General features: G+C 39.6%; 1 protein-coding gene across 2 annotated transcripts in view; it reads right to left on the bottom strand.

The window, feature by feature from the left end:
• Positions 1-4527: 4527 nt before the first annotated feature.
• LOC103278655 (uncharacterized) overlaps positions 4528-26833 on the bottom strand; it is a 356515-nt gene continuing 334209 nt past the window's right edge. For both annotated transcript variants that reach the window (XM_062978047.1, XM_008109290.3), the window contains exon 5: positions 4528-8898. In XM_062978047.1, coding sequence (XP_062834117.1) covers positions 8820-8898 — 79 coding nt within the window. In that variant the 3' untranslated portion in view covers positions 4528-8819. The remainder of the gene's footprint in view (positions 8899-26833) is intronic.

Below are 26833 nucleotides of genomic sequence, written 5' to 3'. Positions count from 1 at the left end.
TGCTAGTGGTATGCCCTCCAACATTTAATAGATAAAAGCATTAGAAGGAGGCAAGTTTGTTGTGGGGAAGTGGCAGACTGACCTCTATGCAAGTTTGTCACCTCTGTACAATAACATCCTGAGTCTACTGAGAGAGGCCCAATTCCACTTGCACCCCTCCTCTCTTCTGTACTTTAACAACAACAACAACAACAACAACAACAACAACAACAACAACAACAATAATTTTATTTCTTACCCACCTCTCCTCATTGCTCGAGGCAGGTCACAGCAAAGTCAAGACCACACAAATACTATAAAAATTATACAAACACACATATTAAAACGCAGTTCCATAAAATATACATATCAAAGTATTTCTATAAAATGCACATTAATCATACAGGACAGAGACCAAAACATAGGACATGAGGTTAAAATTCATGCTTTCAATGGCTGGGTTTGAGGTCACTGAAGTGAGCTGAGGATAAAGGGGGAAAGTGGTAAGTGGAGAAAGAAACTGGGGCATTTTGAAAGCAGCTGGGGAAAGTGTGTCATTAGAGGATTAATTAGGTCTGTCTCTGCCAAACTGGGAGAGTTGTTGGGTATGTGGTTGGTTTTTCTCCAACCAGAGGGAAAGACTTTGACTGGGCATTCTCAGCATGTATAATACCTTCATTTCTCCAACTCTCTCTGCATCTATAATAACCTAGAGCTGGAATAATTAACATATCTTGTCTTGCTTTCAAAAGGAGGGGAAATTTATTTGTGAAAGCCCTCCATCACAGTAATACAAAGTCTGAAACAACTTCACCTCCTGGGTCCACCAACTATGAGCCATTAGGTTTCTGGACGCAGTGGTGGCTCCACCATAGGTCTCTCTCATTCTGCTCAGTATTGTTCTGCTAAAGTCTTTTCCCCAGACCAGCTACACACACTAACTCCCTGCCCACCATTCCATGTTCTGTTTATGAGAAAACTGTCAGGATTCAGGTCAAGAAGGGCATAGCTGTTGCTTCCCAATCTCATTAAGCATAGTATTTTGTGGTTCCATGGCTAACAACAAATTCTGCTGCTGGGAATAAATTATGTGGCTTATTACTCCAGTTTTAATCAGTGGCAAAGTCTGTTTAAATCAGGGAAATTAAATTGGTATAAACAGTTGGATCTGACCCAAAGCTCAAACAATCAGTGTGAATATTTTTCATCTACTTCAATGGGCTTCAATGAGGCACTGATTGAGGTCAAGAGAAGGGCTCATTCAGTGTGTGTAGGTGTGCAGAAAGATTTCAGGAATAGCAGAAGTTTCTGGTTAAATAGAAGGGCTGTTTGGCAGCAGTCAGAGGAAGGGGGGGGGGGTGCTTTGCATCTCCGGGAGGCTTGGGTCATTATCTCCAGCAAGCTCTCAGTTAGAATCCACTTGTATCAGTAAACTATAAGCAATGCATTTGATAAATGCTAATGGGGTCCATTTTTGTTGAAGATTCAGTCATATCTTATGCAAGGTCTGAGCAAGCAAGTGAGCTTGCATCTACTCACCAGTTAAAGAGAGGAAGGTGGGAAGAGGACCAAGCTAAAGACAACTTTACAGTGAGCAAACTGTGTTGTAAAAATATCTAGCAAACCCTACCAATCTGCAGAGCGGATCCATCAAGTGCTTCTGTTAAAGGCTTCAGATGGTGTATAGGAGGATCTTGGTAGGGGGACTGATCATGCAGCATAATTTTAATACTTATGAACCAAGTTACATGTAAGTTACCATCTCACTGATACATGTGTTGTTTCTCAGGACTGTTAAGAAAAAAACAGGCATGTAGAAATTGTTGGAAGTGCAGAAATGTGCAATCAAACTTGCATAAGTAACCATGTGCCTCCAGAGTACCAGAGAAGTATGGTGAGGTATTCCATGTGCTTTCTATTTCTCTTATGACCTCATCACAAAGGGCTAAATTTGGCAGCATGCACTGGTTTTGCTCAGATCACTCATGGAGCTTGCTGGCTTTCATCAAATAACGCTGGCGCGGGCTCCGTGAGTAAAGGAAAGCGGAGCTAGTGCATGCTGCCAGAGCGGTGACATGGGAGGCTGCGAAATTGACGCTTTCCCTATGGGATCAGCTGGAAGAGGATTTGGGGCATGGGGTGGTGGATTCCCTATGTGCCCTGATGACATGGAGCAACTCTGGCTGCCGTGTGACAAAGTCGTTATAAGTTTGCTAGTTTCTCAGCCTATTGACTGCTACTGCCATGTTTCATTTCCACACATTGCTTTCTTTGCTTCTCTTTTTTATGTAATCAGTGCTAGCATCACTGATAACATCAATCTCTCTTTTTCCTCTCTTCTTTACATTCAATGTAGGTGATGCTTTGTTGGTGAAGTCCAACACCAACTTCGCTATGGATTAATATTAACCTTATTGCATATAAGCTTCTTGTTGCTGCTATCCTAAGGCATTCCCATCATGTGGGATGATGGGTACTTCCTGTCCTGATGATAGGAGCTGCAGCTTCTGGTGTCGCGTGATTGTGACACCTTTCTGTGTGAAGTTAAATTTTTGAGTGGGCACCATAACTCCGTCTTCCTGCTGTGTTGCTTCCCCTCCACTGGTGGTCCTGCTACTGTCCTGGTTTACCACATCTGTGTGATAAAGTCCTAGGAGAAAAATTTCAGTAGTAAAGACATATCTTTCTCAAAATGTAGATGAAAGAAAAAACTCTTGATATGTATATATTATTATACAATTTTAATCCCCAAATCCCCCAACCATCTGGATTTCCATTTGAATGCATGTATAAAGCTAATACTTGCAATGAACAGCCACTTTGAGTCTCCTTTGGCGGGGAAAAAGTGAGGTATAATACCACACCTACTGTCTGAATTCTCATACCACCACGGACATATTGGATCTTGTCTGGCATTGAAAGTAGGCTCAAGCTTGATTAGTACTTGTATGAGATATATAGGGCTAGGAAAGAATCATCAGGGTTCATAGTGCTGGGTCAGGTAGGTGAGTTAAGTTAGCTTCCTATGTATCAGCTAGGACCAACAATGCAGCACCCTATGTCCCTTTGTAACAATTAGGGAAATTAGGTGTTCATAAAATATGCTCCAGTCATCTGAGCAAGTGTGCACAATTGAAAGATATGCAATAAGTTCACCTGTTTGAGAAGATACTTGATCTAGATTTCTAAAACTGGAGGGACTTGTTATAATGTGTTTTTCACAATTAATAGCTAGTGACAATCAAACTCAATAACCCGTAATCCTAGTTTCTTATTTACAATCTTCAGTTCTCTCAGGAACATTTCTTTAAATCCTACTAAACAAAAAATCCACCTTCAAACTTCTTGCTTAGGCTTCCCATCATTTTATCTTTATAATCTTTATTTACTTGATTTCAAAGCCATATTGGAGATATGAGACATAAGGACAGCCTTTCCCTTAGCATCTGCTTTACTTATGGAAAGGAAAAAAAGAATTGCACAGAAATGTTGTTGAGGTTTTAACACAACTATCCAGAGTGTGTTTGTTATTCTAATTCTTTGCAATGCCATGGAGAAAAACAACAGGAAAAATGGTAACTAACTTTAAGGAAATCAAATCAATTTTTTAGATTTCATAATGCAATGCAGTGGACATCATCCAAGGTTTTGGTATGGGTTTTGTTTTTACAACCTATGCTTTAATAATTGCATTTTATGTTCTACTGCATACACAGAGGTCATGTCAACATATCCATTCTAGGTTAGTGACAAGTCTGTGATTTAAGTTTGATGGAAAAAAGAGTACATGGCTCTAAATTACCCAGAAAGCTTTGACAAAAGGTATTTTGGGCAGAAGGTGGAAGAGGAGATAGCCCTTCTTTTTTCTCTGCTCAAAGAGTTGTGAGTAATTTTACAGTGTAAAATTACTGCAGTTTGGCACTACTTTAATTGCCATGGCTCAATGTTATGAAATCACAAGAGTTGCAGTTTGATGAGGCACCAGCTGTTTTTGATAGAGAAGGCCAAAGATTTTGTAAACATACAAAGCTACAAAAAACAATAATGATTCCATAGCACTGAGACATGGCAGATAGTGTGGTCAAACTGCATTGGCTTTACAGTGTAGATGCAACCTGCGGTCTTGGAGAAAATAAAGTCAACAGAAGCCTGAAGGAATGGGTTAAACCCTTTTGCTGGTAGGACTGCTGACTTGAGGGTTGAGTTGCTGACCTGAGGGTTGCCGGTTTGAATCCAGGGAGAGAACAGATGAGTTCCCTCTGTCAGCTCCAGCTCCCCATGCAGGGACATGAGAGGAGCCACCCACAAGGATAGTAAAAACATCAAACATCTAGGCAATATCCTTACAGACAGCCAATTCTCTCACACCAGAAGTGATTTGCAATTTCTCAAGTTACTCCTGACATGGAAAAAAAAATCAAACAACTCTTGCTTTTTTGCTCAACATTGCCTTGCCTTAGGAGAAAGTCCCAATGAACGCACTAGAATGTCATTCTGATAAATATGTCAAAAGTTGAATGGTAAAACAGGCGAATAAGACTTTTCCCATTTATTCTGAGACCTTTATTGAAAAATAACAGTAAAGGTGTGGCCATGTTTTCACCCTTTCTGGAGAGATCTGTCCATGTGCCTGTGTGTTTCAATGACGAAGCACTAGAAGACATATTGTTATCAGAGAGAGAATATTTCAAGGACAGCAACTACTTTACTTCCTTTGGTAAGAAGGTATCATCAAAAAATCCCAGACAATTTAAGAAATATTTGTTAAAGTAATTAGTATTTAAACTGTTGATGATAACACCAACAATTGCTCAGGGTGTAAATCATTGCATAATTTTAATTCATACCTAAATGAGTGCTGGCAGTGACATTACCTGCCTGACACACCCAGACTATTATTACTCAATTGCACACATCCTATTGTGGTTAATTACATAATAATTAGTCTTCAGGCACACATTAACATTTTGTCTGGCACGCTCATTCTTCCACCACCCCACCCTCCCTGCAAAATAAACACAATGTATAGCAAATTGTGTATGCAGAGAACGTTGCTGCCAAGTTGGCCTTCAGGTTTCATATATTTTGAGTAAAACATTACTGCACACCTTACATACATTTGAACATATTTCTGGCATCATCTTTCTTCCTGCTTTATGTATACACAACTCACTTGCTTCCTCCACGATGATTAAAACTGATCTGGAAAAGAATACTGAATATATATCCCCATGGTAAACATAGATCTTTGCAAATGTTCAAAGATGTCATTTGCAGACTTCGGCTTCCAAGAATTGAGTGGAGAAAAGTTGGTTCAAAAGTCTCAGACAAAACTTTGAATTCCAAACCTGTTCAAATGTAAGATGATGCCAGTTCAGTGGCATTTTTGTCATGAGATGTGTCTATATATCAACATTAAAAAGAAAAATTGGACTTAAGGGAAAGAAATATGTAGCGTCTCTATAGGGAGAGAGCATCAAGTATAGCATCATTGTGCCTTATGATGATCATCCAGATGTAACATTTGGGTGAACCCACATGAAAATATTTATAACCAGTTGCTCAGTGTCAAGACATTGGGTTGCCAAAAGAACACAGTGGATGGGGATGATGGAGATAGATCAGCAATTGGGCTCTCCAGATGTTGATGAACAGTAGTATCCTTTACATTGGCTATAATGTCCAGTACTGCTGGGAATGAAGTTCAACAACCTCTGGAGAGCTGAACAATTTCCACCCATGAGTTAGACATATAATCCTGAGTCAAATCTTTAGATTTTGCTTATTATTGCACTTTGAAAATGTGTATGTGTGTGCGTGTGTGCAAGACATGAATATGGCTGGCAGGTCTTATGTTCAGAAAATATTTCTGAGAAGTTGAACGAATGTGCTGTAAGCTTGCATTTTGGACAATGACTTTGGAAACCCAGGTTCAAATCCCCACTTGGACATGGAAATTCACTGGATGACCTTGGGCAAGTCTGTCAGAGAAGGAGAAGGCCACTCCCCACTTCCCTGAACAAATCTTGCTAACAATATTCTGTAATAGGTTTGCCTTAGGCTTGCCATAAATTGAAAATATCTTGAAGGTATGCAACAAGCAATATACTCAATCCATCAAAAGTTACAGGCCCTTTGAAAATAAGGAGAAAAGACTTCTACTGTATTTAAGAACACCAAATCAAGATTATGACTGGGAAGACATTTTGTGAAGACTGTGTCCATAACACAAACTACAAATTCATCAGTAGATAATTCCCAAGTTAAAATTCACAGGCAGGGCTCCTATTCTTTAAAAAATAAATAGCATTGGACTATGATTCTGGAGACCAGGGTTCAAATCCTTGCTTGGCTAAGGAAACCCACTGTCATACTATTTTAGTGTTAGAAGAAGGAAAACCTTCTGAACAATTCTTGCTATGAAAGCCCTGTGATAGGGGTTCATGCATCGGAAATGACTTGAAGGGACACAGCAACAACGGAATGTGGAAGGCCCTTGGCACCTGGTCTAGCTTTCTCTCCTTAAGAGTTTTCTTCCTTATTAAAGGTGGAAGAAATGGTAGAAAAAACCCCAAACCAACATGCCCACTGAGAGTTATAGTGCCCAAAAAGCAATCTTTGAAATTCTGGTCTGGAATCCCCTAAAATTCTGTGAATGTGGCATCAGAATAGGAACCAAGGGTTATTTTCTCAGAACAGGATAGTTTCCCCTTTTAAAAAAACTGATCCTCAAAACAATAAATCCAACAAACACAGTTGGATTAACCTCCAATGCTTTATCTGTTTGCTTAGTAATAAACCCTGCTAAGCTCACAAGATCATACTGTTTCTGTCATTAAAATCAATGGGTTTGAATTCAAGTTCTTCAGATTTATTGATCAGTGGTTTGAGCTATAGATAATGTAGACCAGGGGTCCTCAAACCTTTTAAACAGAGGGCTGGTTCACGGTCCCTCAGACTGTTGGGGGGTTTGTCTAGTTTGAAGAAGAAAAAAAACCATGAATGCCTATGCACACTACATGCATCTTATTTGTAGTTAAATAAACCTATGAAAGAACAATATAATACTTTGAAAGGAGAAAAATTTAACCAACATAAATGTATCAGTATTTCAATTGAAAGTTTGGGCTTATTTCTGGCTAATGAGATAGTCAAGTTAATTAGGACTGCTGTTGTTGCATGCCTTCAAGGCATTTCAGGCTTAGGGCAACCTTAGTCTAAAGTTTAGGGCAGAGGGCAGGTAAATGACCTTGGAGGGCTGTGTCCAACCTGTTGGCCTTAGTTTGTGGACCCCTGATGGTCCACCATAGACTTCAAATAATATTATATTGAAATAACTGTCCTATAAAAAATGGATCAAACTAAACAGCGCAAGGACTGTTAGCTGTAAAGAGTGATGGAAAACCTGACCGGTTCTAATTTGATGCAATTTAAGAAAGAGTTGGTATATCATTTTATAATTCTACTGTTCCTTCCAGGTCAGAGATTGCAAAAGTTACTTTATTGAGTAGAATTCCCCCAGCAAGTATGACCTGACTGGCAGATTCTGGGGCGTTGTAGTCCGCAAAAGTAATTGTTTCAAAAGTTCTGGTAAAGACACACCACAGAATATAGAAGGATCTAGAAGGAAAGAATCTTCCAGTCATCTTGCAGCTTTGTCTTCATCTTCCAAGTCAGAAAAGACTGAGCTACTTTGAATCTATTTGAATTTTAAATTAAACAAAAACAAACAGAAAAAAATAATTGCACCTGGCCTAACAAAAGTGACTTGCTAGCTTGACGTGATTTCAAGCAGCCGGGATATTAAAACCCTGAAAAAGGGGGTTTATAATGGAAATGCTGACAGACTATTAACTATAGCATCGCTGCTCTAATAAATGGAATGGGCTGTCATAATCTCTAGTTCATAAATATGCAAATACAAGGCAGAGGATTTGCTCCAAAGGATGTCTCTATAATTTTAACTGACCTTTACTGATACTAAACGAGCCTGTTGCTTCTGGTTTTGCGCACTAAATACAAAGTACTGTCTATTTTGCTTCCGGGATCTCAGCCTGTTTCTCCTGGAAAGAGTGACAGAATTTCCACCTTGTTCATTGGAAGCAAAGCTGGGCCCCAAATGTCAATACAAGGTTGAAAGTCCCAGTCATTGAGCAAAAACCTTCTTGGCTTCAAGCGATTTTGGTTTTGTACACATTCATATTCATGCCAAAATTGTTTGCTGAATTAATTATTCCCTCCCCCCTCTCTCTTTCTCTCCTTTGCAGGGGAGAATTCAAGTACCTCTTTTTCATTCATGTGTCAAAGACCCCTTTGACCTGCCAAAATCCAGTCAGTCACTCAACAGTAAACAGCCCATCAACACAACAATATCAGTGTTGAATGTTTTCCAGTTTCCTGCTTTGGGCCAAATGGAGATAAATCCAATGACTTAATATTTAATAACCTAAATGTAATTTGTTTTGTGTCTTTCATTCCATGGGAAAGAATTGGACAGCTAGCAGTTTTACAGATTTCAATTCTCCCCCCCCCCCCCCAACCCCGTTAATTATTTTAAGCTATTCATCCTGGTATCTCGCCCACTTATGCTCAGCCAAATTGCCAGCAGGGGAGAGATCTGTCCAATCCCGAAGCTAAATGAGTCACTGAGAGTCAATCTGTTTAGTTTCTCCGGCTGATCGGGGTTCCTCTGTCCGGGCCTCATTCCGCTCCTCTCAGAAAGAGGGCTTCGGGGTTGGGCTTTGCCTGCCTCCTGTTTCTCCTTCTCAGCTCCATTCGTCGCAGCTGTTCCCAGATTCCGAATGGCCGGGCACATGATCGCAGATGCTCTGATCTCAATGCTATACAGTTCTTGCTCTGATGGAAAATGAAGACATCCTGGCTTTCTCAAGATTGCTGCTGCAGTAGTTTATCAGGCATCTAGATGGGAAATGAATCAGATGGATAAAATGTTTATAATGGCTTGAAAATGCCCTCTCCCAAATCCCCTCCCCCATGTATTGCATTCCCACATCCCATGGACACAAACAGAACCTTCCCATTCAGGGGAACTTGGGAAAGTTCCTTTGCAGGCTTTGAGTTGTATTGGCTAGCCACCACTAGAGCAGACCTGTTGAATCCAGATTCTAAACATTACACCTGTTTACTCTATTTAGGATTCATCACGGACATCAGGATTCTAGATAAGCTACCTAGTAACATCTTTTGATCTGCCCCCCTCCCCATGTCCGGCTGATCAATCAAGAAGGAGGTTCATTCAGCTGGCCATTGAGGGAGCTCACTCTTGCAGCAAGTATGGCTACAAGGAATTGGAAATGGGATCCTGCTTCCAATGGGCCAAGGCTTCCTTGCTGGTGCAGATGTCTGACATTTTGAGGTTTGTGTTTCCTGGCTCCAATCTGCTTTTCAGAATTCAGGAAAAGAATGGAAAGGAATTATCAATGGGGTCAGTTGGAGGTTGTTCTCCTGGTCTTTCAAGTAGAGTGGGGTAACTTGCAGTCATACCTGGACTTCAATCCTTTTTGGGGTCCCCATTTTGGCCAACAGTGGGAGAGGAGTGGAAATAAATTGAACAAATTTAAATTGAAATTGAATCCAGACAAGACAGAGGTCCTCCTGGTCAGTTGGAAGGCCAAACAGGGTATAGGGTTACAGCCTGTGCTGGATGGGGTCACACTCCCCCTGAAGGCCCAGGTGCGCAGTCTGGGGGTGATCCTAGACTCATTGTTGAGCCTGAAGCCCCAGGTCTCAGCGGTGGCTAGGGGAGCCTTCGCACAATTAAAACTTGTGCGCCAGCTGCGACCGTACCTTGGGAAGCCGGACTTGGCCACGGTAGTCCATGCTCTTGTTACATCCCGTTTAGACTACTGCAACACACTCTACGTGGGGCTGCCTTTGAAGACTGTTCAGAAGCTTCAATTAGTCCAATGGGAGGCTGCCAGGTTAATAACTGGAGCGGCGTACAGGGAGCATACCACTCCTCTGTTACACCAGCTCCACTGGCTGCCGATTAGCTACCAAGCACAATTCAAGGTGGTGGCTTTAGCCTATAAAGCTCTAAATGGTTCCAGCCCTGCTTATCTGTCCGAACGTGTCTCCCGCTATGACCTACCTCGACGCTTAAGATCGTCAGGTGAGGCCCTGCTCGTGGTCCCGTCAGCCTCACAGATGCGGCTGGCGGGGACAAGAGACAGGGCCTTTTCAGTAGTGGCTCCCTGCCTATGGAACGCCCTCCCCATTGAAGTCAGGCAGGCTCCCTCCCTCCTGTCTTTTCAAAAGAGAACAAAAACGTGGTTATGGGACCAGGCATTTGAGCATGAGTAGCAGCAAAAATAAGATATGAATATATGACCTACTGACAGACCCCACCTGGACATGGAAAGCGCTTTAAATGTATATTTAAATGTATAAATATGTATATTTTTAATGTATATTCTTAATTTTATTGTAATTTTTAATCTTGATGGATTTTTAAATTTGATGAAAACTGTTTTTTGATGTGTATGTTTATTTTGTAAGCTGCCCTGAGTCCCCTGATGGGTGAGAAGGGCGGGGTAGAAGTGATGTAATAAATAAATAATAACCTCCTTCTTGTTTCCTGATACCCAGGTGTTCACTCGACCCACAGACTAACTCTTAGATTGGGCTAGGGGCTGCTTCCTGTTAAGGTGGGCTGTTATAAATCTGGAATTCTAGTACTTACGGACCTGTAACTCTAAGGCCATATTTAGGTACTGTAAAGTCAGGTGGGTGAGAATCAGCCTCGTGGCATACACAATGATAATGAAGGACAAGGTTGGAGTATGCTCCACACTTTGCGGTTGTGTAAATAGTTGGTCCAGTTTTGAATTGGAATTAGCCCCGCTGTTCACACAGCCATCCTGCTTTCACTAGATTATGCACTGCAGGGATCACTCGCTCCTTTCCCCTTTCCCTCTCTAAGTCATGTAGCCCTGCCAGATTGTCAGGACTCCATCCCACGGGTGCTACAGGATGGACATGAGCAGTGATGCTGCCCCCGAGACTGGTGCAAAGTACTGTACTCTGCACCAGTCCTGGTTTTCCAGCCATAATGACTACTAAGTCCCATTTAGATCTGGGAATACAATTCTCAGGATACCACAGCCAGCATAGCCAATGGCGATACACATTGAATAATTTGGGGAACTGGAATAAAAAAAAGGTAACTTTTACAAACTCTGCCTGGATGGCAGCCCAAATTATCTGTAGCAGTATTATTTTTAAAGCCCTGTCATATTCTCCATCACCATATAAATCTAGGCTTGTTAGAAGTATAAATATCCTTAGAAATGAAAACACTATGCATATAATCTCTAAACTGGAATATGAAGTCCTCTTGGCTGTGCTTTCTGAGATGGCACCCCCCCCCCCCTTTTCACAATTCCTTCTTTTCTCTGGAGTCATGATTCAATTACACAAAACTATACACCAGTCTTAAGAACTTCATGTACGATTAAGATAGCTGGTATTTTCATGGTAAATGATTAAATTAGCTGACACCGTTTTATCCTGAACTTTGCCATGGAGGCTGACATTTTTATGCAATGTACATTGTAGGCGGCTGGTAATCTAAACTTCTCTGTGTCTCTCATCTTTCAAAGGGTTTGAACAGCTAAAGAGCTGTTCTGCCTTAGCTTGATTTGCAAAAGGACTGAGTCTTTAGTCTGCTTTTATTCCACCACAACAAACTGTTTGGAATATATTTCTCTGCATATAGGTGCTTTTAAAATGTCTGTATATTCCTACACATGACATTATGCTCATGGAATTACATCCTGCCTGTGAATTGCAGGTCTTCAGAGTAAGATATGCACACAATTTTATATGTGTTTCCATAAACAATGCACATTCATGTACAATGGTACCACATGCATATAGCCTTTCAGCAACAGACAAAAATGACCATCAGCTTTCACAGGGAAGCTTACAGTTGTGTAAGATACCAATAGAATTTTGGCCACAGTTTGCATGAAGTGGAAAATCCCTTTCTTCCTTGCTCTCAGTGCTAGATTTGTGGGGTAGGGCAAACCAAAGAAGTTTAACTGTGGGAAGTTTGATGAAATTCCCTTCCACAGGATGGGCCACCAATCTAGACAATTTTAAAGAAGAATCAGAGAAATCAATGGAGGACAACACTGTCAATTTTTATTAACTAGTTATGATGGTTAATTTGCTCTGGGCTACTCTGATATCAGAAGCAGGAAATTTCTGAATGCCAGTTGCCCTGCTGACTTTCTTCCAGGCTTCTCACAAGCATCTGTTTGCCCACCATGGGAAACACAATGCTGCCCTAGGCAGACTTTTAGTCTGATACAAAATGCTCAACTTCTGTTCTTTCAAGTGAACAGCTAATGCTACTTAGGTTGGTTCCTTTTAGCACCAGGTGATATAGTGATAATATGTAAAAAAAAAATAAGTGATTACAATCTCACATTTGGCTTATGTACCATATAGAATAAGACCCCTGGTCCTGCAGAACCAGTACATGCAGGTTCACCTTCCCACAGCTGGCAAAACAGGCTCTCTCTAGGAATTTTCTAGGTTCTCCTGGGCGACTCTACAGTAACTTTCAGTGAACATTGCTCATTTTAACATAGTTCTCTATTAGCCACGATTTCTTGTTTCCATGATAAGTTATAGTAGGTCCAAAGGGTTAAACAGTGTAGCATAGATCTGCATGTAGAGATCGTATACAATGTTGATTTATGCAGGATTACAGCCATTGTCCAGTATTTGATCAGGTTTCTTTCTTCTATAAAACTGAATATTACCAGATGAGGAACATGTGGCATAGCTGCCTTGTTTGTAGCATCTGTAATTTTTGTCTGTAAGCATCTGGCTATATTACATCGATTGACTGCCAGAGGTACACTGTGGTCTGCATTACATAGTATGATCCATGAACAGTTAGTGGATAGATGGCTTCGCTCTCATTCCAAGAACTGAACCAGCAAGATTTCCATCCATTTTATAATGTGCTCCAGGCTCCACTATTATAAGACTTTGCTATATATAGGCTGATTAGATGATTGTTAACTTACATGTGGCAATCAATAACATGGAGACAATATTCTGGAACCATGTGACCTGGACTTTTCATAAGTGGTCAAAATGTTGGTAGGGAACTCTAGCTTTTGGGCACTGGCCAGATTAATCGAATCTGCTCTTTCCTGTATGTTTAGCATTCCCAATGCAAGGCACCTCTATAACAGAAAGTTCAGAGCAATTCTGTCCAGCCATAGCTAACTAAATATGACAAAAGGACACATTTTTCTCTTTTCCCACCTGATGTACTGTATCAATCACAATACAACACATAGTGTTACGTATTAATTCATACAGAGATCTGCGTAATCTGATAGTCACCATCAATCAGAGTAGACCCACTAAATCAACGGGACCTTAGTAAATCAATACTATAGTAGGTTTCATTGATTCAATGAATGCCCTCTAGTTGGGTCTAACAATTGGATTTTGACCACAATATTTAGCACAGTTGAGATAAACATTTACAATCTAAGAAATCTATATATCAAGCCATATTACACAAACAGATTTTACATGAATGGAAAAGTAATGAAACGTTGGACCACAACAAAACTTAAGCTTACAAGACAACAAAGGCCACCTGAATGTTTAATTCAACATAAAGTGTGCTACATTTTTAAAGCATTTCATACTATGTAGATGAGACCATCATGGCCTGAGAATGGGAGCAGAGCTGCAGGGGGGAAGCCAAAAATGATATGCCTTTCAGGGCTGAGGGACAGGTGTGTGCTGCACCAACCTCATCACATTGTGGCTTTAATGTGAATAAGATTCTGGGAAATGTAGCTTAGAGCAGGGCCTTTTCAACTGTCTGCCACAGGGTTCCTTGCTTTCCCAAACTACATTTCCCAGAATTCTGTTCGCATCAGAAAACTGCAGCTTAATGGGAGAAAAGGTCCACGTAATATATTGAATCTGCAAAGAGGACTGATAGCAAGTAGTAAATCTATGCTGGACTGACCAGTTGGGAGGAAAATCCCTCAGTTGAAGTTCTGTATTATATTGATTTTCACATCTGTGTTTCATGGAGTTAGGACAGAAAAAGAAGAAAACTTTAAAAGTTCCCTAAAAATCAGTGGATGATCAAATCTTTCTGAAACTTAGGGGGAATTATGTCCGGATTATGGTGTGTCATTGTAGAGAAATTCGGGAGGATAGCTTGTAGTTTTAAAAAATGATGTTTGCGAAAACTTCAAAAATATTCTAAAAATCAGTGGATGAGCTAAACGTTCTAAAACTTTTTCAAAACACTTCAGAATCAAAATGCAGGTCAAACAATTTTCATTAAGACAAATGAAGCAGTTCTTTTGAGTCGTGCACACCCCTAGAAGGTTCACAACAATGTACCAGAGGCTGGAAAAGTTACTTTACATAAGGCATCATTACAGTTATATTTCAAAGGCTTAAAAGGCATATAGTTTCTATTATAACACATATTTTAAAAAGCCATGATAGACTTTTCTGCTTTTCACAATGTAATTAAAATGCTTGTTTTCAATTACTTAAAAAAATCTGAATAAAACAAATTACAGACTTATCATACAAAGAATGCTCCCTCCTCATCCATCTTGTTGCATTAGCTACAACATGATACTTTAAGATAGATGCATGAGATGCAACACAAGCAGTCACTTGAACCATATGATAGTCCTTCATCATTTAGTGTTGCCACATTTCTGTAAGAATGCCAATAGCTAAAAGTTAGTTATGCCATGGAAGGCAAAAAGTTGTTCCTCATTTTGTGGCAATCCTAATCCGCATTTTGTTATTAGGAAAAGAGTCAATTATGAGTATTGATGCTCCTCCCTCAGAAGATTTTGCAGGTAGGATTTTAACCCTCAAATATGTATATTAGTACAGTGGTTCTTAACCTTTGGTCCTACAGGTGTTTTGTACTTCAGCTCCCAGAATTCCTGATAATTGGCCAAGATGGTGTTGGAGTTGAAGTCCCAAATACCTGAAGGACCAAAGGTTGGGGACCACTGCATTAGCAGTTTACTTGTGATGCCGTGGCCAGACTCCTGAGGTTACTGCAACAAATGCTCTCAGCTCCTTTAAAGATGTTCCATTGAGTAGGATGGCATTTTCACTTAAGTGTAAGCCAAGGGATCACAACCAATTTGTTTATTGGAAGAACTAAAAAGTGAGTAAAGTAAGACCTCCTTACCCATTGGAAATATGTTTCTGGTTATGTGAAACTGTGGATATGAACTAATGTCACTGAAATACACTACCTCACTTCTGGTCGCAGCACACCATAAGGTTGCATAGGAGGACCTAGAGATTCCTAGGGAGGCAACTTGGTATGGTAACTTCTAGGGAAAGTATTCCAATTACCTGGAGAACTAAAAAAAGACCATTCTGGGGATGGATAATTGAAACTGCATATATTGTTATGAAAGTCTTGCTGTATTCATCCATAATCAATCCATCCACCCAGGCAGGCAGCCATCTTTACCATTAACAGAGCATTAAAACCATGAAAATATCAACTTAGTTGCAGTTTAGATAAAAATTACATCTTACTACATACAGTATAATGGAATACAAAATTTGTGAAAACTAAACATTTGGTATAAAAGAACTTCAAACTGTCTTAAGTTAATGAGTAGGAATAATCCGGTTTATGTACTTGCTCAACAATGGACTTCTTAGAACCCTGGAGTAAAATAATCATAAGATCATCAAGAGAAGGATTGTATAATAGGGCAGATTAAATCATTTCTAACCCTTTGATAATAACTGTAGAGGGAAAGAATAGGCAAGGCCAACTCAGCATTGTCATGGGGCAATATCTGTTATACTTTGGTATTTTATTCTATCTGCTGTTTGATAGATTGGCAGGGCGGAAAAAAGAAACCTAGGTAGGTCTTTACATGAGAAGACTGAGATTAAAGGAAACAAGGCTCTTTCTACCTTATCCAGTTATGACTTTGGTTCCACTTAATGCCTACAGCTCCATCTCTTGAGATCCTAAGATTTAGAGTTCAGTGAACAAGTTGAGAACTTTGGCAGAAAAACCTAAACACTTTACAAAACTACAGATCCCTGGTTTCTATGGGATGAAGCCATGGCAATTCAAGTGGTATCAGGGTGTCATAATAGTGAAGTGTGAAAGAGATCAATGTCCCTGTGTGGTTCCTTGAAGCTCTTGATAATCTATATCTAATAACCCCTGTTTGACATCCAATTTCATGCTCTATAAGTCCATAAATAATAAATAAGAGGGTGATAAGCTTTCAGTAGTACCTTTTCTTGCACTATAGCTTTTATTCAAGGTGATTCAAAGGAGTATTTCATAGTTGTGAAAACCAGAGACGTGAGAGTAAGCGCAAGGCAGCAGTCTGCCAAAAATGAACAGAACATTTAGTTATTTGCCCATCTCTAACACCATGACCCTGTATCACTACTAGCACAGACCAGAGTTGGTAGCAGAGGTTGGCATAGTTGGGTGTCTCAGGTGCCAATCCCATAAGGTTTGTATTCCTCCTGGAACACACAGCCAAGCAAGTAGTATGAAGGGAAATGAGAAGAAGCTATAAGCTTTGCCATTTCTTTGCAACTATCCATTGATCTATCTAGAATGATAGGTGAAGGTGCAGCAAATTTTAGGACCCATATATTGTATGGTTTTAGAAAAATCTTCCATTGAATGGCATACAAGCAGATCTGCAACATAGCAAATTAATAAACTAATGTTTATCTATTGACCTATATAAAATATAGATAAATCATTAACATCATCTTCCAGTGCAAACATATATGCATTTAATTTTAGACCTAATGGGGTATGAGAGGGAGGCATACGCTGTCACTGCTTTAATCATGCTTTTAGCTTTATTGTCTAGCACAAAAGCTGTTTTTCCATATTAGAAAACCCTGGGAATAATCTGTTTCCTAATCCAATATGTGATGGCAACTATTCATTATTGAACGAGGAAAGCAAAAAATGGAAGTAGCAAATGCTGACATATTTGAAAGTAAGGGAGGTGGGAAAACATCCAACATACAGAAAATACTTTTTTGATCTAACACAACAGCTTTATGTTATTATTCATTCTTAGTACTAACAAAATCCAAAATGCTGCCCATGCATTATTGACCACAGTCAAACAGAGAGTAAACATAAAGCTAGGAGCAACAAAGGCTTTGCCTTGGTCAACATTTGGGGCCCTTATAGCTGGGGTGGGGTATCAAATGAGTACTCAACACAATTATATTCAGTGGGTTGTCAGAAAATATACCTAGCACTAGACCGTGGTTTGCATAGTAAAAGCTGGTGCCCTGCAGAAGTGATGTTGTTCTTTCTTAATAGCACTCTTTATTTCCTATATTTTTTTAAAAAAACATTTTATATTTGGAGTGGGGAAGGCTGGTTGATAGATGGAAAAGTTGGTGATTATAGAAGCTATTTTTTAAACTTGAAAATACATTATCTTTTTACTATAAAATAGAATTTAATACCATATTCACAACAGCATAAACAAACTCTATATCCTTCTTGTCATTATGGTGCTAAGAGTTGAATGAGTTTAAAATATGTAAATGCATGTGCTCCCATTATTACTTTTATTCTTCTTTTTGCTGTTTACTATCATGAGCATAGGAACAGATATAAAGCATAGAATGCTGGCAGTAAGGAAAAGAGACATATTACTTCTGTACCCACAACCAAAGTTATACACATGGGTGTGTAATGGGGGAGAGACACTGTAAAACCATGAAATTCAGTTTGCAAAATTAACAGCTTTGAAAAATCACTATTTGGGGATAAGACCTCCAGAATTTGTCAGCTAGCAGAACCTATACTGGCTGAGACATTTTGGGAGCTATAATCCGATAATGTAGTTTTCTACTAAAATTGTCCAGCAACACCACTGTGAACATACTTAAGGCCACTGAATTCACTGGAAGGGTTTGTGCAAATGTATTGCTGGGATAATTTCTAGAGTGTCTCTGTGGGAAGGGAGTTGGATTTCAGGGATCCAGTCCAGACTGATGCAACACCAGCTCTGCTAAATATCTTTCTCAGATCCCCAGCCTCACAGGCAGCAATGCTAAGGATCACATAGTTGAGAATTAAAAATGCTTCTGCTGAAGTGGAAATTAATAAGCTAATGTCTATCTATTGACCTACATAAAATATAGATAAATCATTAACATTGTCTTACAGTGCAAATATGCAGGCATTTAATTTTAGACTTAATGGACCATGAGAGGAAGGCTTACTCCTACTAGATGGTATTATACCAATGATGCTACCACCACAAAGTATCAGGGTAGGCATATTCATATAAAGAAATAATGGAGAGTCTGCTTCTCATCACTAGTGGGCAGAAATAGTAATTTTATTCTATGTCTATTTGCCCCTGTTGTCACTTGCAAACTGGTAAGCACTTGATCTTGCTAATATATTGTGTCAAACAATTGTGCCTCTCCCCGGCATGGAGGTCCTTGGTCCTGATATCAGTGGAGTTATGCATCCTGTCCGAGTTTTAATCCGTATGATAAAGGAGCTATCCAAAGTGCTATACTTATTTTGAGGATAAGTTCAGCATCTCAGGTGGCTTCCTTGAAGTCTGAATTGGTGAAGGATAGTATAACCACTGTATCCCTGCAGAGCCTTTTCATTCCAAAAACCTGGGACTATTGCCATCCATACTTTCTAGAACCTGAAATGGAAGGCAGTCGTCATTTTTGCTATATCTTGGAAACACTTCCCTTGGAATATGCAGCCGGCCTAGATTTAACTTTGAGAACAAGTTTATATAATACAGCAGCAGCTCAGTTTCAACATAATATGGACACAAATTGACAAATACAGCAGGGATGGGAAGAGTGCCGCCTCACAGATGATGTTGCACTACAATATACAGGAACTATAATCAGTATAGCTAATGGTGAGAAATGCTGAAGTTGCAGTCTAACATCTGAAAGGCTACACTTGGCTCATCTGTTTTCTAGAGATTTCTCATCCCAGACACAGAAAAAGAACAAGATGATGGTCCCTCCTATCTAATGTACAAACACACCTGATCTCTTTTACACTTTCTTTAATACTGGCAGTGGGAAAGTGTGCTTGATCACAGCTATGGCATCAGGCTATAGTGGAATTGGTGTAGGAACTTCTCCTCCAATAACTTGCTGTTGACCTGAAGCAACTGTGCCACCATGCTTGATGGTAAAGCTGACCAGACCTGCCAACAGACTGGTAGACCAACCTTCCAGCTCATACATTACCTTGGCAATGTTGTACAAAAACTGTTGCCTTACATTGATCTCCATGTTGCTAAAGGATGAAAATATCCTTCTGTTAGCGTGGTTCAAGTCCTGTGAAATCTACACTGCTTCTTAAGAGAAACGGTTGATGCTGACAGGAGATGAAGCATATAAAGATGCTTTCCTATATTATATTGTTTATGATGGGACTCAGAATGGGGGTGTCATTTTAAGCTGGCAGGCACCAGCCTGCCAAATTCTGTTAATCCAATGTAATTAACAGACTTGAGAAGTAATTTCTTAGGTAGGAGTTACATTCAATTATTTCCCTTTCCATATAACTCCATTACACCAGCACTGTAACTTAAAAAAGGCTTACCTTCACTACTTCTGCAGTTATGGAGTTAGCATCCCTAAATTATGAAGGAAGAAAATCGCATACTTTCAGTAATAGCTTTCTTTGTGCCTTTTACTGATATTTTGTGTTCTGCTGTAAATGTGCAGGTGACAATGAGATGAATGGATACAGAGTGCAGTTTTTACCAGAAGCTACACTTTGTAGTGTTCTGAATAGCTAAGTAACTTCCTTATTTACTTTTGAGAAACAGCGGCAACAGGTTAAAGGTTTCAGCCATAACAGTAACTAATGACTTTGTGGGTCTTGGAACTGTAATGAACTATTGCAACTAATTACCTTTCAAAAGTTACTTTCCAAGTACTGTGAATTACTGATTATTTATATTATGCATGAGAACAGAATGCATTTTTTTTACATATTTAGTATGTTTTGCAATGTAGAGTTAAAATATTGTATTTAATTCACTACTAGATAGTGATTGGCAGTCCAATACACCTCTGCAGGCTTTCACTTTATAGACACGATGGCTGTAAGCGGCTCTACCAAAATGAATAGGCTGCAATTATGGAGATTCAACATTTTTGCAAAGCTAGTATATTTGCATCTTCTTTGTTAATCATGACCTAGTGTGATGGATGCACTGTGTGTGCAAATTAAATAACCTTATTCTTCCTTCTGCAGAAAGTTAAATTTATTAGCAATTAAACCTGGGGGAGAAAAGAGGAGTCCCTATTTAATTCCACCCTGAAAAAAGAAATCACACATCAAGTGACTGAGGACTGTTAATATGTACTAAGAACATTCATGGTGTTGCTATAATGGCAACACATTTCTTTTTTAAAAATACAAAGTTTCCAGCGTTGAGATTATTTCTTCCCTAATTAAAACAGTGCTCTTTAGCCAACAATGAGAGCAAAATTAAAATCTTGGAGTCTTCTCTGTACCAACTGCTTGCAACGTCTTTCCTTCTCTGTCTCCCCAGTTGGTGAGCCAAGCCTTGGCCACATTAGCGAGGGAGAGAAAATGATATTCATCTTAGGCACATCTTGTTCAGTCACTAATCTAGCAAAGGGGAAAGCCTTCCAGGGATGGCATTCCATGAACCTGCACAGTGACGCATCCACATACTCAAAAGGAACATTGGGTTGTGTCTGAAGAAATGCTGGACTTTAGATTTTCGTGGCATGCTGTGTTCTGAAACTGCAGAAGGACGTAAGACAAGGAACAGATATCATTTCAGAACATGCATAGGAATGTAAATATTCTTGATTACACCAGGGATGCTGAAATTTATAATGGGCATACAAAACAGCACAAGGTCTAAATCCTCTGAAGGCACCAGATCCTATCTGATCTTGGAAACTAAGCAAGGTCAGGCTTGGTTAATACTTGGAATGGAGACTGCCAGCGAATACCAAGTATTGTATATACTATATTTCAGAGAAAGACAATGGTAAACCACCTCTGACTATTCCTTATCTAAGAAAACCCTATGAATTTCATGTGTGTGTGTCTTCAAGATAACTTGAAGCACAACCACACTCACACTTACCAGCACTCTTAGGGCAGAGTACTGTTGGCACATTATGCCAATGGCATTTTGCTGCTATAAATAGTGGTGACAGGAGAAAAATGTTGCAGGCACAGTGGCCATAAGGAAATAAGGCATCAGCTACTCACAGGGTCAAGATGTTGTCTGCCTCCCTTTCCTATTGCTGCACAATGATGGAAAAAGTAAAACCACAGGTATAGTATACCAACAGGACTTTAAGAGCATGAGAGTGAAAAGGCAGAACTACTCAGTACCTGCTTTGCCTCTTTATTCCCCCAAAAGGAAAACAGTGCTCAACCTGGGGAAAATGGAGCAGATGATGCAGTAGGGGAAATGCAGCACAGAACAGTTGAAGAGGTCACCCAGGAATACCTGTCTACTCTATAGGAATTAAAGTCTCCAGAGCCAGATGGGTTATACTCAAAGTTATTTTAAAGGCGAGCAGAAGTGGCTCAAAATAAGAGGTTTATAACATGAACTGCAGTCTCTCCAACCACAAATGGAATCACTTACTATCCCATGGCATCGTCCTAGATTCATTCCAAACCAGTCTGCGAGTCATCTGTAACCTAGCCAATGGTTTTCAAAATATAGGCAATGTCAATTTTTAGGCAAATGAAAGTGCTTTGAATCTGTGTTCAAAGTGTTTTCAGATGTGTGGTAAATTCAAAAGCACTTCAGTAGTAAATTAGGGGATTGTGACAGGTCAGTACAAGAGGTTTGGGGGTGTCCATTTGAATTGCTTCACTTTTCCATGGCCATAGTGCTAGTCATTTTGCTTCTGGTCATCAAAACAAAAGGAGCCGCAAGGCCATAACTGTCTTATTTTGTCCTGTTGGCTTCCTTTAAAAACCAGTGAAATCTCAGTTTCTTTCAGGTATTTATAGGACCCCCCCCCTCCCCGATTAGGCATTTTCATACCGTTTGTTAACTTTCCTTTGTTCTTTTGCATATATGAAATCTATTGCGTTGAACCCATTCTGCTGCAAAATGCAGCCTGAACTGGTTTGTCAATGAGTTTTAGCCCTGTCCCTTGCAGAATACACAAAACATGAAAAGGCTAGTAAATGCAAAATGCATACTTTCTTTTTATTATTTTTGAAAGTGCTTAAAGGGACACTGTTGGTGAACTTGTGCAAGTATTTTACTGTGAAGCCACCATCTCATGAGATTTTGAACTTTCAGGGTTGCACAATTCCTCTGGGAATAAAAAGGGGAGACACTGAAAGACGGACAATCCATACATTGGGAGGAGACAAGTCTCAGCAGATGTGGCAAGCTAATCATGCTTGTGGGTTGCTAGTGATAAAAGTAGCTGTCCTGGCATGCTCCAGCTGAAACCTGACTGGTTTGCAATGCCAGACCTGTTTTTAGAGCCTCATGTCATCATGTTCTTAGAGTACTTGAAGAACAGAAGAAGTTCCAGCAGACTTGAGGAGGGCAACATTGCACCATCTTCAGAAAGTTCTCTATATATGTGTATTTAAAGTCCTAGCCTTGGGGAGGACATATACACATACACTTTAATCCTACAGACCTCACAGCAGACATTACAGGAATTTATACTAGCTTTCAAGTCAATATTCTGCATTTTATCAATGAATCTCTATAGCCAGCATGGTGAAGTGGTTTCAGTGTTGAGCTAGGAATCTGGAAGATTAGGGCATGGAAACTCACTGGAAATCTTTGAGCAAGCCACACTCTCTCAACCTCAGAGGATTGTAATGGAAGTCTATAAACTAATATTTTAAGAAAACCACTTGATACATTTGCCTTAGTTTTGCCATATATTGGAACTGATTTGAATGCAGACAGCAACATTGAATCTCTGTTCCCATTTTCAGAGGGCTGAGAAAAATGTGAAATATGATGCAATGCAATAATATACTTTCAGGGTTGTCTTATGCAATCATTTACAAGAGGACTAGGAGTGTCCAAGGCCTATAAAACACAGGCCCCTTCTACACTGCAATGTAATCCAGATTATCAAAGCACATAATCCATATTATCTGTTTCGAACTGGATTATATGAGTTTACACTGCCATACAATCCAGTTCAAAGCAGATAGTCCAGATTTTGTATGGCAATCTAGAAGGGGCCACAATGGATTCATAAACCGGATCTTTGGCAGATCTTAGATATTCTGCTATGAAAGATCTGTTTCAAGAAATGGATTCCTTGCTTATCTGTTGCACAATCCAGGCATTACAAACCTGAATAAAATACCATAATTTGATGCAAAATCATCCCACAGTACCTTGCCATTTTAATGCCTTGTTATTATATCTTGCATGAAGATAATGTGGGCTTTGTTTTATGGAACTCAATCTGCCAATGGCTTAGTCACCCAGTCTGCAATCACCCATCCCAATGTATTTTCTATCATAGCCAGACAGATCCCAGGCACCAGAGGGCCATCTGTGCAAATGTCACAGATATTGCTCAATTGCAGGCATCCAGTTTATCCAGAGTAAATAGAATCACACTGAAGATTTTAATAATGATTACCAAGGTCAAATGATAGTGACAGGAATTGTCCTGTTCCAGGGGTGAAGAAACACTAGAACAAAAGAACATGATCTCACAAAGTGATTTTTAAAATGACAAATATACACTAAATGCAGAGATTTGAAGAGTGAAGCCTCTGCCATTGACCTTGGTTATTCAAACAGCCAGAGTATGTTAATTATAGGGTTTGGATACAAGACATATGATTCAATGTAATACTTTTACTCATCTCTTTGGATTGGGGTCACTTGTGAAGTTATCACCTGAAAATTGTACTAATAAGGGATGGCTCTGAAAGATCAAATGGCCACCACAGCAGACACACAGCGCAGATCTAACTTATAAACACAACCTCGGATGTAGTGGGCTATATCTAACATTGGACATCTGTCAGTGCAATAGTGGAATCCAGTGAATGGCGGAGGTCTCACTATAGTCTCCTTTCCCATGCATCTCAAAACCTTCTCCAGAAGTGTTGTTGAAGGCTTTCATGGCCAGAATCAGTGTTGTTGTGTGTTTTCTGGGCTGTGTAGCCATGTTCCAGAAGTATTCTCTCCTAAAAAGAAAATACTTCTGGAACATGGCGATACATCCCGGAAAACACACAACAACACTTCTCCAGAAGGCTGAAAAACCTCCCAAAGCCAATTTTTGGGTAACCACTAACCAGAAGAGAAGACAATGATGTTCTATGGCATGTAGCAATGTCACTTTCTATTTAGGCCAAAGATATTCATTTATTAAGGTTCTGTTTATCAAGTACAGATAAGATACACACCTACATGTGAACTAGGCCAAAATATCTGGATTTTTGCAAATATGTCTTTCATTCCACACCCGAAGTTGTGCAGTACTATTGCTTTTTAAAATAAAGGTGTACTGTATTGCCATTATCTAATCAGATAAATGGAATATAATTATTATAGAAATAGAAAAGGAGGAGGAGGATGACGATGACGAAAAGGCACCTGCCACTTCTGCTCATTAACCAGCTGATGAGTCATAACTCATTTTTCACTACTTTATGTATTGTCAGCACACTATCCCACACATCTTGTCACCACAATCAACTTCACACCAATATCACCTAGAGTATTGTTGATTGCTTGTGTCACTTGGAAGCAAGATGGGCTTGCTACATCAGTGGCCAGTGTCACTTCATGTGTGTCACTTCTAGCGCCTGTCAGAGTTCAAGTCGCTTGGATACTGTAAGGTTGGTATTTTATGCATCATGATAATCAGATGTCAAAACCTACAAGAGCCACACATCTTCATTTGTCTCAATTTGTCTGGACAGTACCAAACTTTTAGACGAACACATCGATGATGCCTAATATCTTTAAGGAGATAAAACAAAAAGGTGGTGGTGATAGAAAGGCCTCTCCACAAAGGTAATAGAAGTGGTCTATATATTTGTAAAAGAAAGCGGCATGTGGAGAGATTTAAAATGGCTTCCATGTGGCAGCCAGAACCAGTGTACACCAATTAAAATTTCTCTGCATGGTAGCTCTTCTCATTTGCTTCCAAGCTCAATTAGAATCACAGAATCATAGAAACATGGAATTGGAAAAGACCACAAGGGCCATCCAATCCAACCCCCTGCCATGCAGGAATATACAATCAAAGCACTTCTGACAGATGGCCACCCAGCCTCTGTTTAAAAAGCTTTAAAGAGACTCTACTATACTACAAGGCAGCTTGTTCCACTGTAGAATAATTCTCACCATCAGGAAGTCCTTCCTCATGTTTAGGTAGATTCTCTTTTCTTGTAGTTTGAATTTACTGCTTCATTTCCTAGTCTCTGGAGCAACAGAAAATAAGATTGCTCCATCTTCAGTCTAACATCCTAACTATTTAAACATGGCTATCTTGTCCCCTCTTAGACTTCTCTTCTTTAGGTTAAATATACCTAGCTCCCTAAGCCACTCCTCATAGAGCATTGTTTCCAGACCTTTTGACCATTTTGTTTACCCTCCTCTGGACACATTCCAGCTTGTTAATATTTCTCTTGAACTATCATGCCCAGAACTGGACACGATCCCTTTCACATGTTCTTCTGCCAAGCCAGATGCCATTCCAGGTGATGTCTGTGTTTGGTGTATGTTTTTATAATGGTATGTTTTGATCTATGTATTTTATTGTATGTATTTTATGTTCATATGTTTGGACTTTGCTGTACCCTGCCTTGAGGCATTAGGAGAGGTAGGTAACAAATACAATGTATTATTATTATTTCTGACTAAAGCAGAATAGAGGGGTTTTATTACTCTATTTCTGCAATGTTTTGCCGATGGAATAGGAGAAACATCATGTGATAGGACCCGTTCGGAATTGCATTCAAAGAGATTCAGAAATGGAGTACTGTATACCTCAGAAATTGAGTACTGAATTGTGTTCAAAGAGATTCAGAAATGGAATACTTTATATTTCAATGTGATAAGGTCTTAAGAGTCCTAGATCCTTTTCACATATTCTTTTGCCAAGCCATGTATAATCCATCCTATTTCAGTGCATTTCATTTTTTTCCTGTGCATTTCAGGTTTTTTTCTGTCTAAACATAGTATGCCACATTTCTCCGTACTGAAATTCATGTTATTAATTTTGGTACAGTTCTCAAATCTGTTATGGTCATTTTGAATTCTGATCCTCTCCTCTGGGATATTAGCCACCCCTCCTAATTTGGTGTCATTTGCAAATTAAATAAGCATGCTCTCTATTCTATCACCATAGTCATTTATAAAACTGTTGAGTGGCATTGGGCCCAGGACAAAACCTTGTGGCAGTCCACTATTCAACAATCACCAGTATTAAGAGGAGCCATTGGTGAGCGTCCTTTGATTTCAGCTGGGCAACCAGTTACAAATCCATCTAACGGTAGCATTGTCTAGCTCACATTTTACTAGTTTGTTTGCATGCCTGGGGAAAGGGAGGAGAGGAATGTGAATATAGAAGGCCAACTGTATCTTGACTACTGAAATCAAGTTATCAAGTTATGCTGAAATCTTACTGAAATTAAGGTGGTAAACTTGATTTATATAAACCTTAAAAGTTTGAGGCTAGGGGTTCCACCTATGAAGTAAGATGAGATAGAAATAAAATATCTGAAAGATATCTCCTCCCATATGTGATTGCCTGAAATCCATTATCA

The sequence above is a fragment of the Anolis carolinensis genome, chromosome 4 (genome assembly GCF_035594765.1).
Source record: "Anolis carolinensis isolate JA03-04 chromosome 4, rAnoCar3.1.pri, whole genome shotgun sequence".
NCBI classification, from domain to species: Eukaryota; Metazoa; Chordata; class Lepidosauria; order Squamata; family Dactyloidae; genus Anolis; species Anolis carolinensis.
The sequence above is the reverse complement of the archived record's forward strand: the minus strand, read 5'-3'. Positions and strand labels throughout refer to the sequence as shown.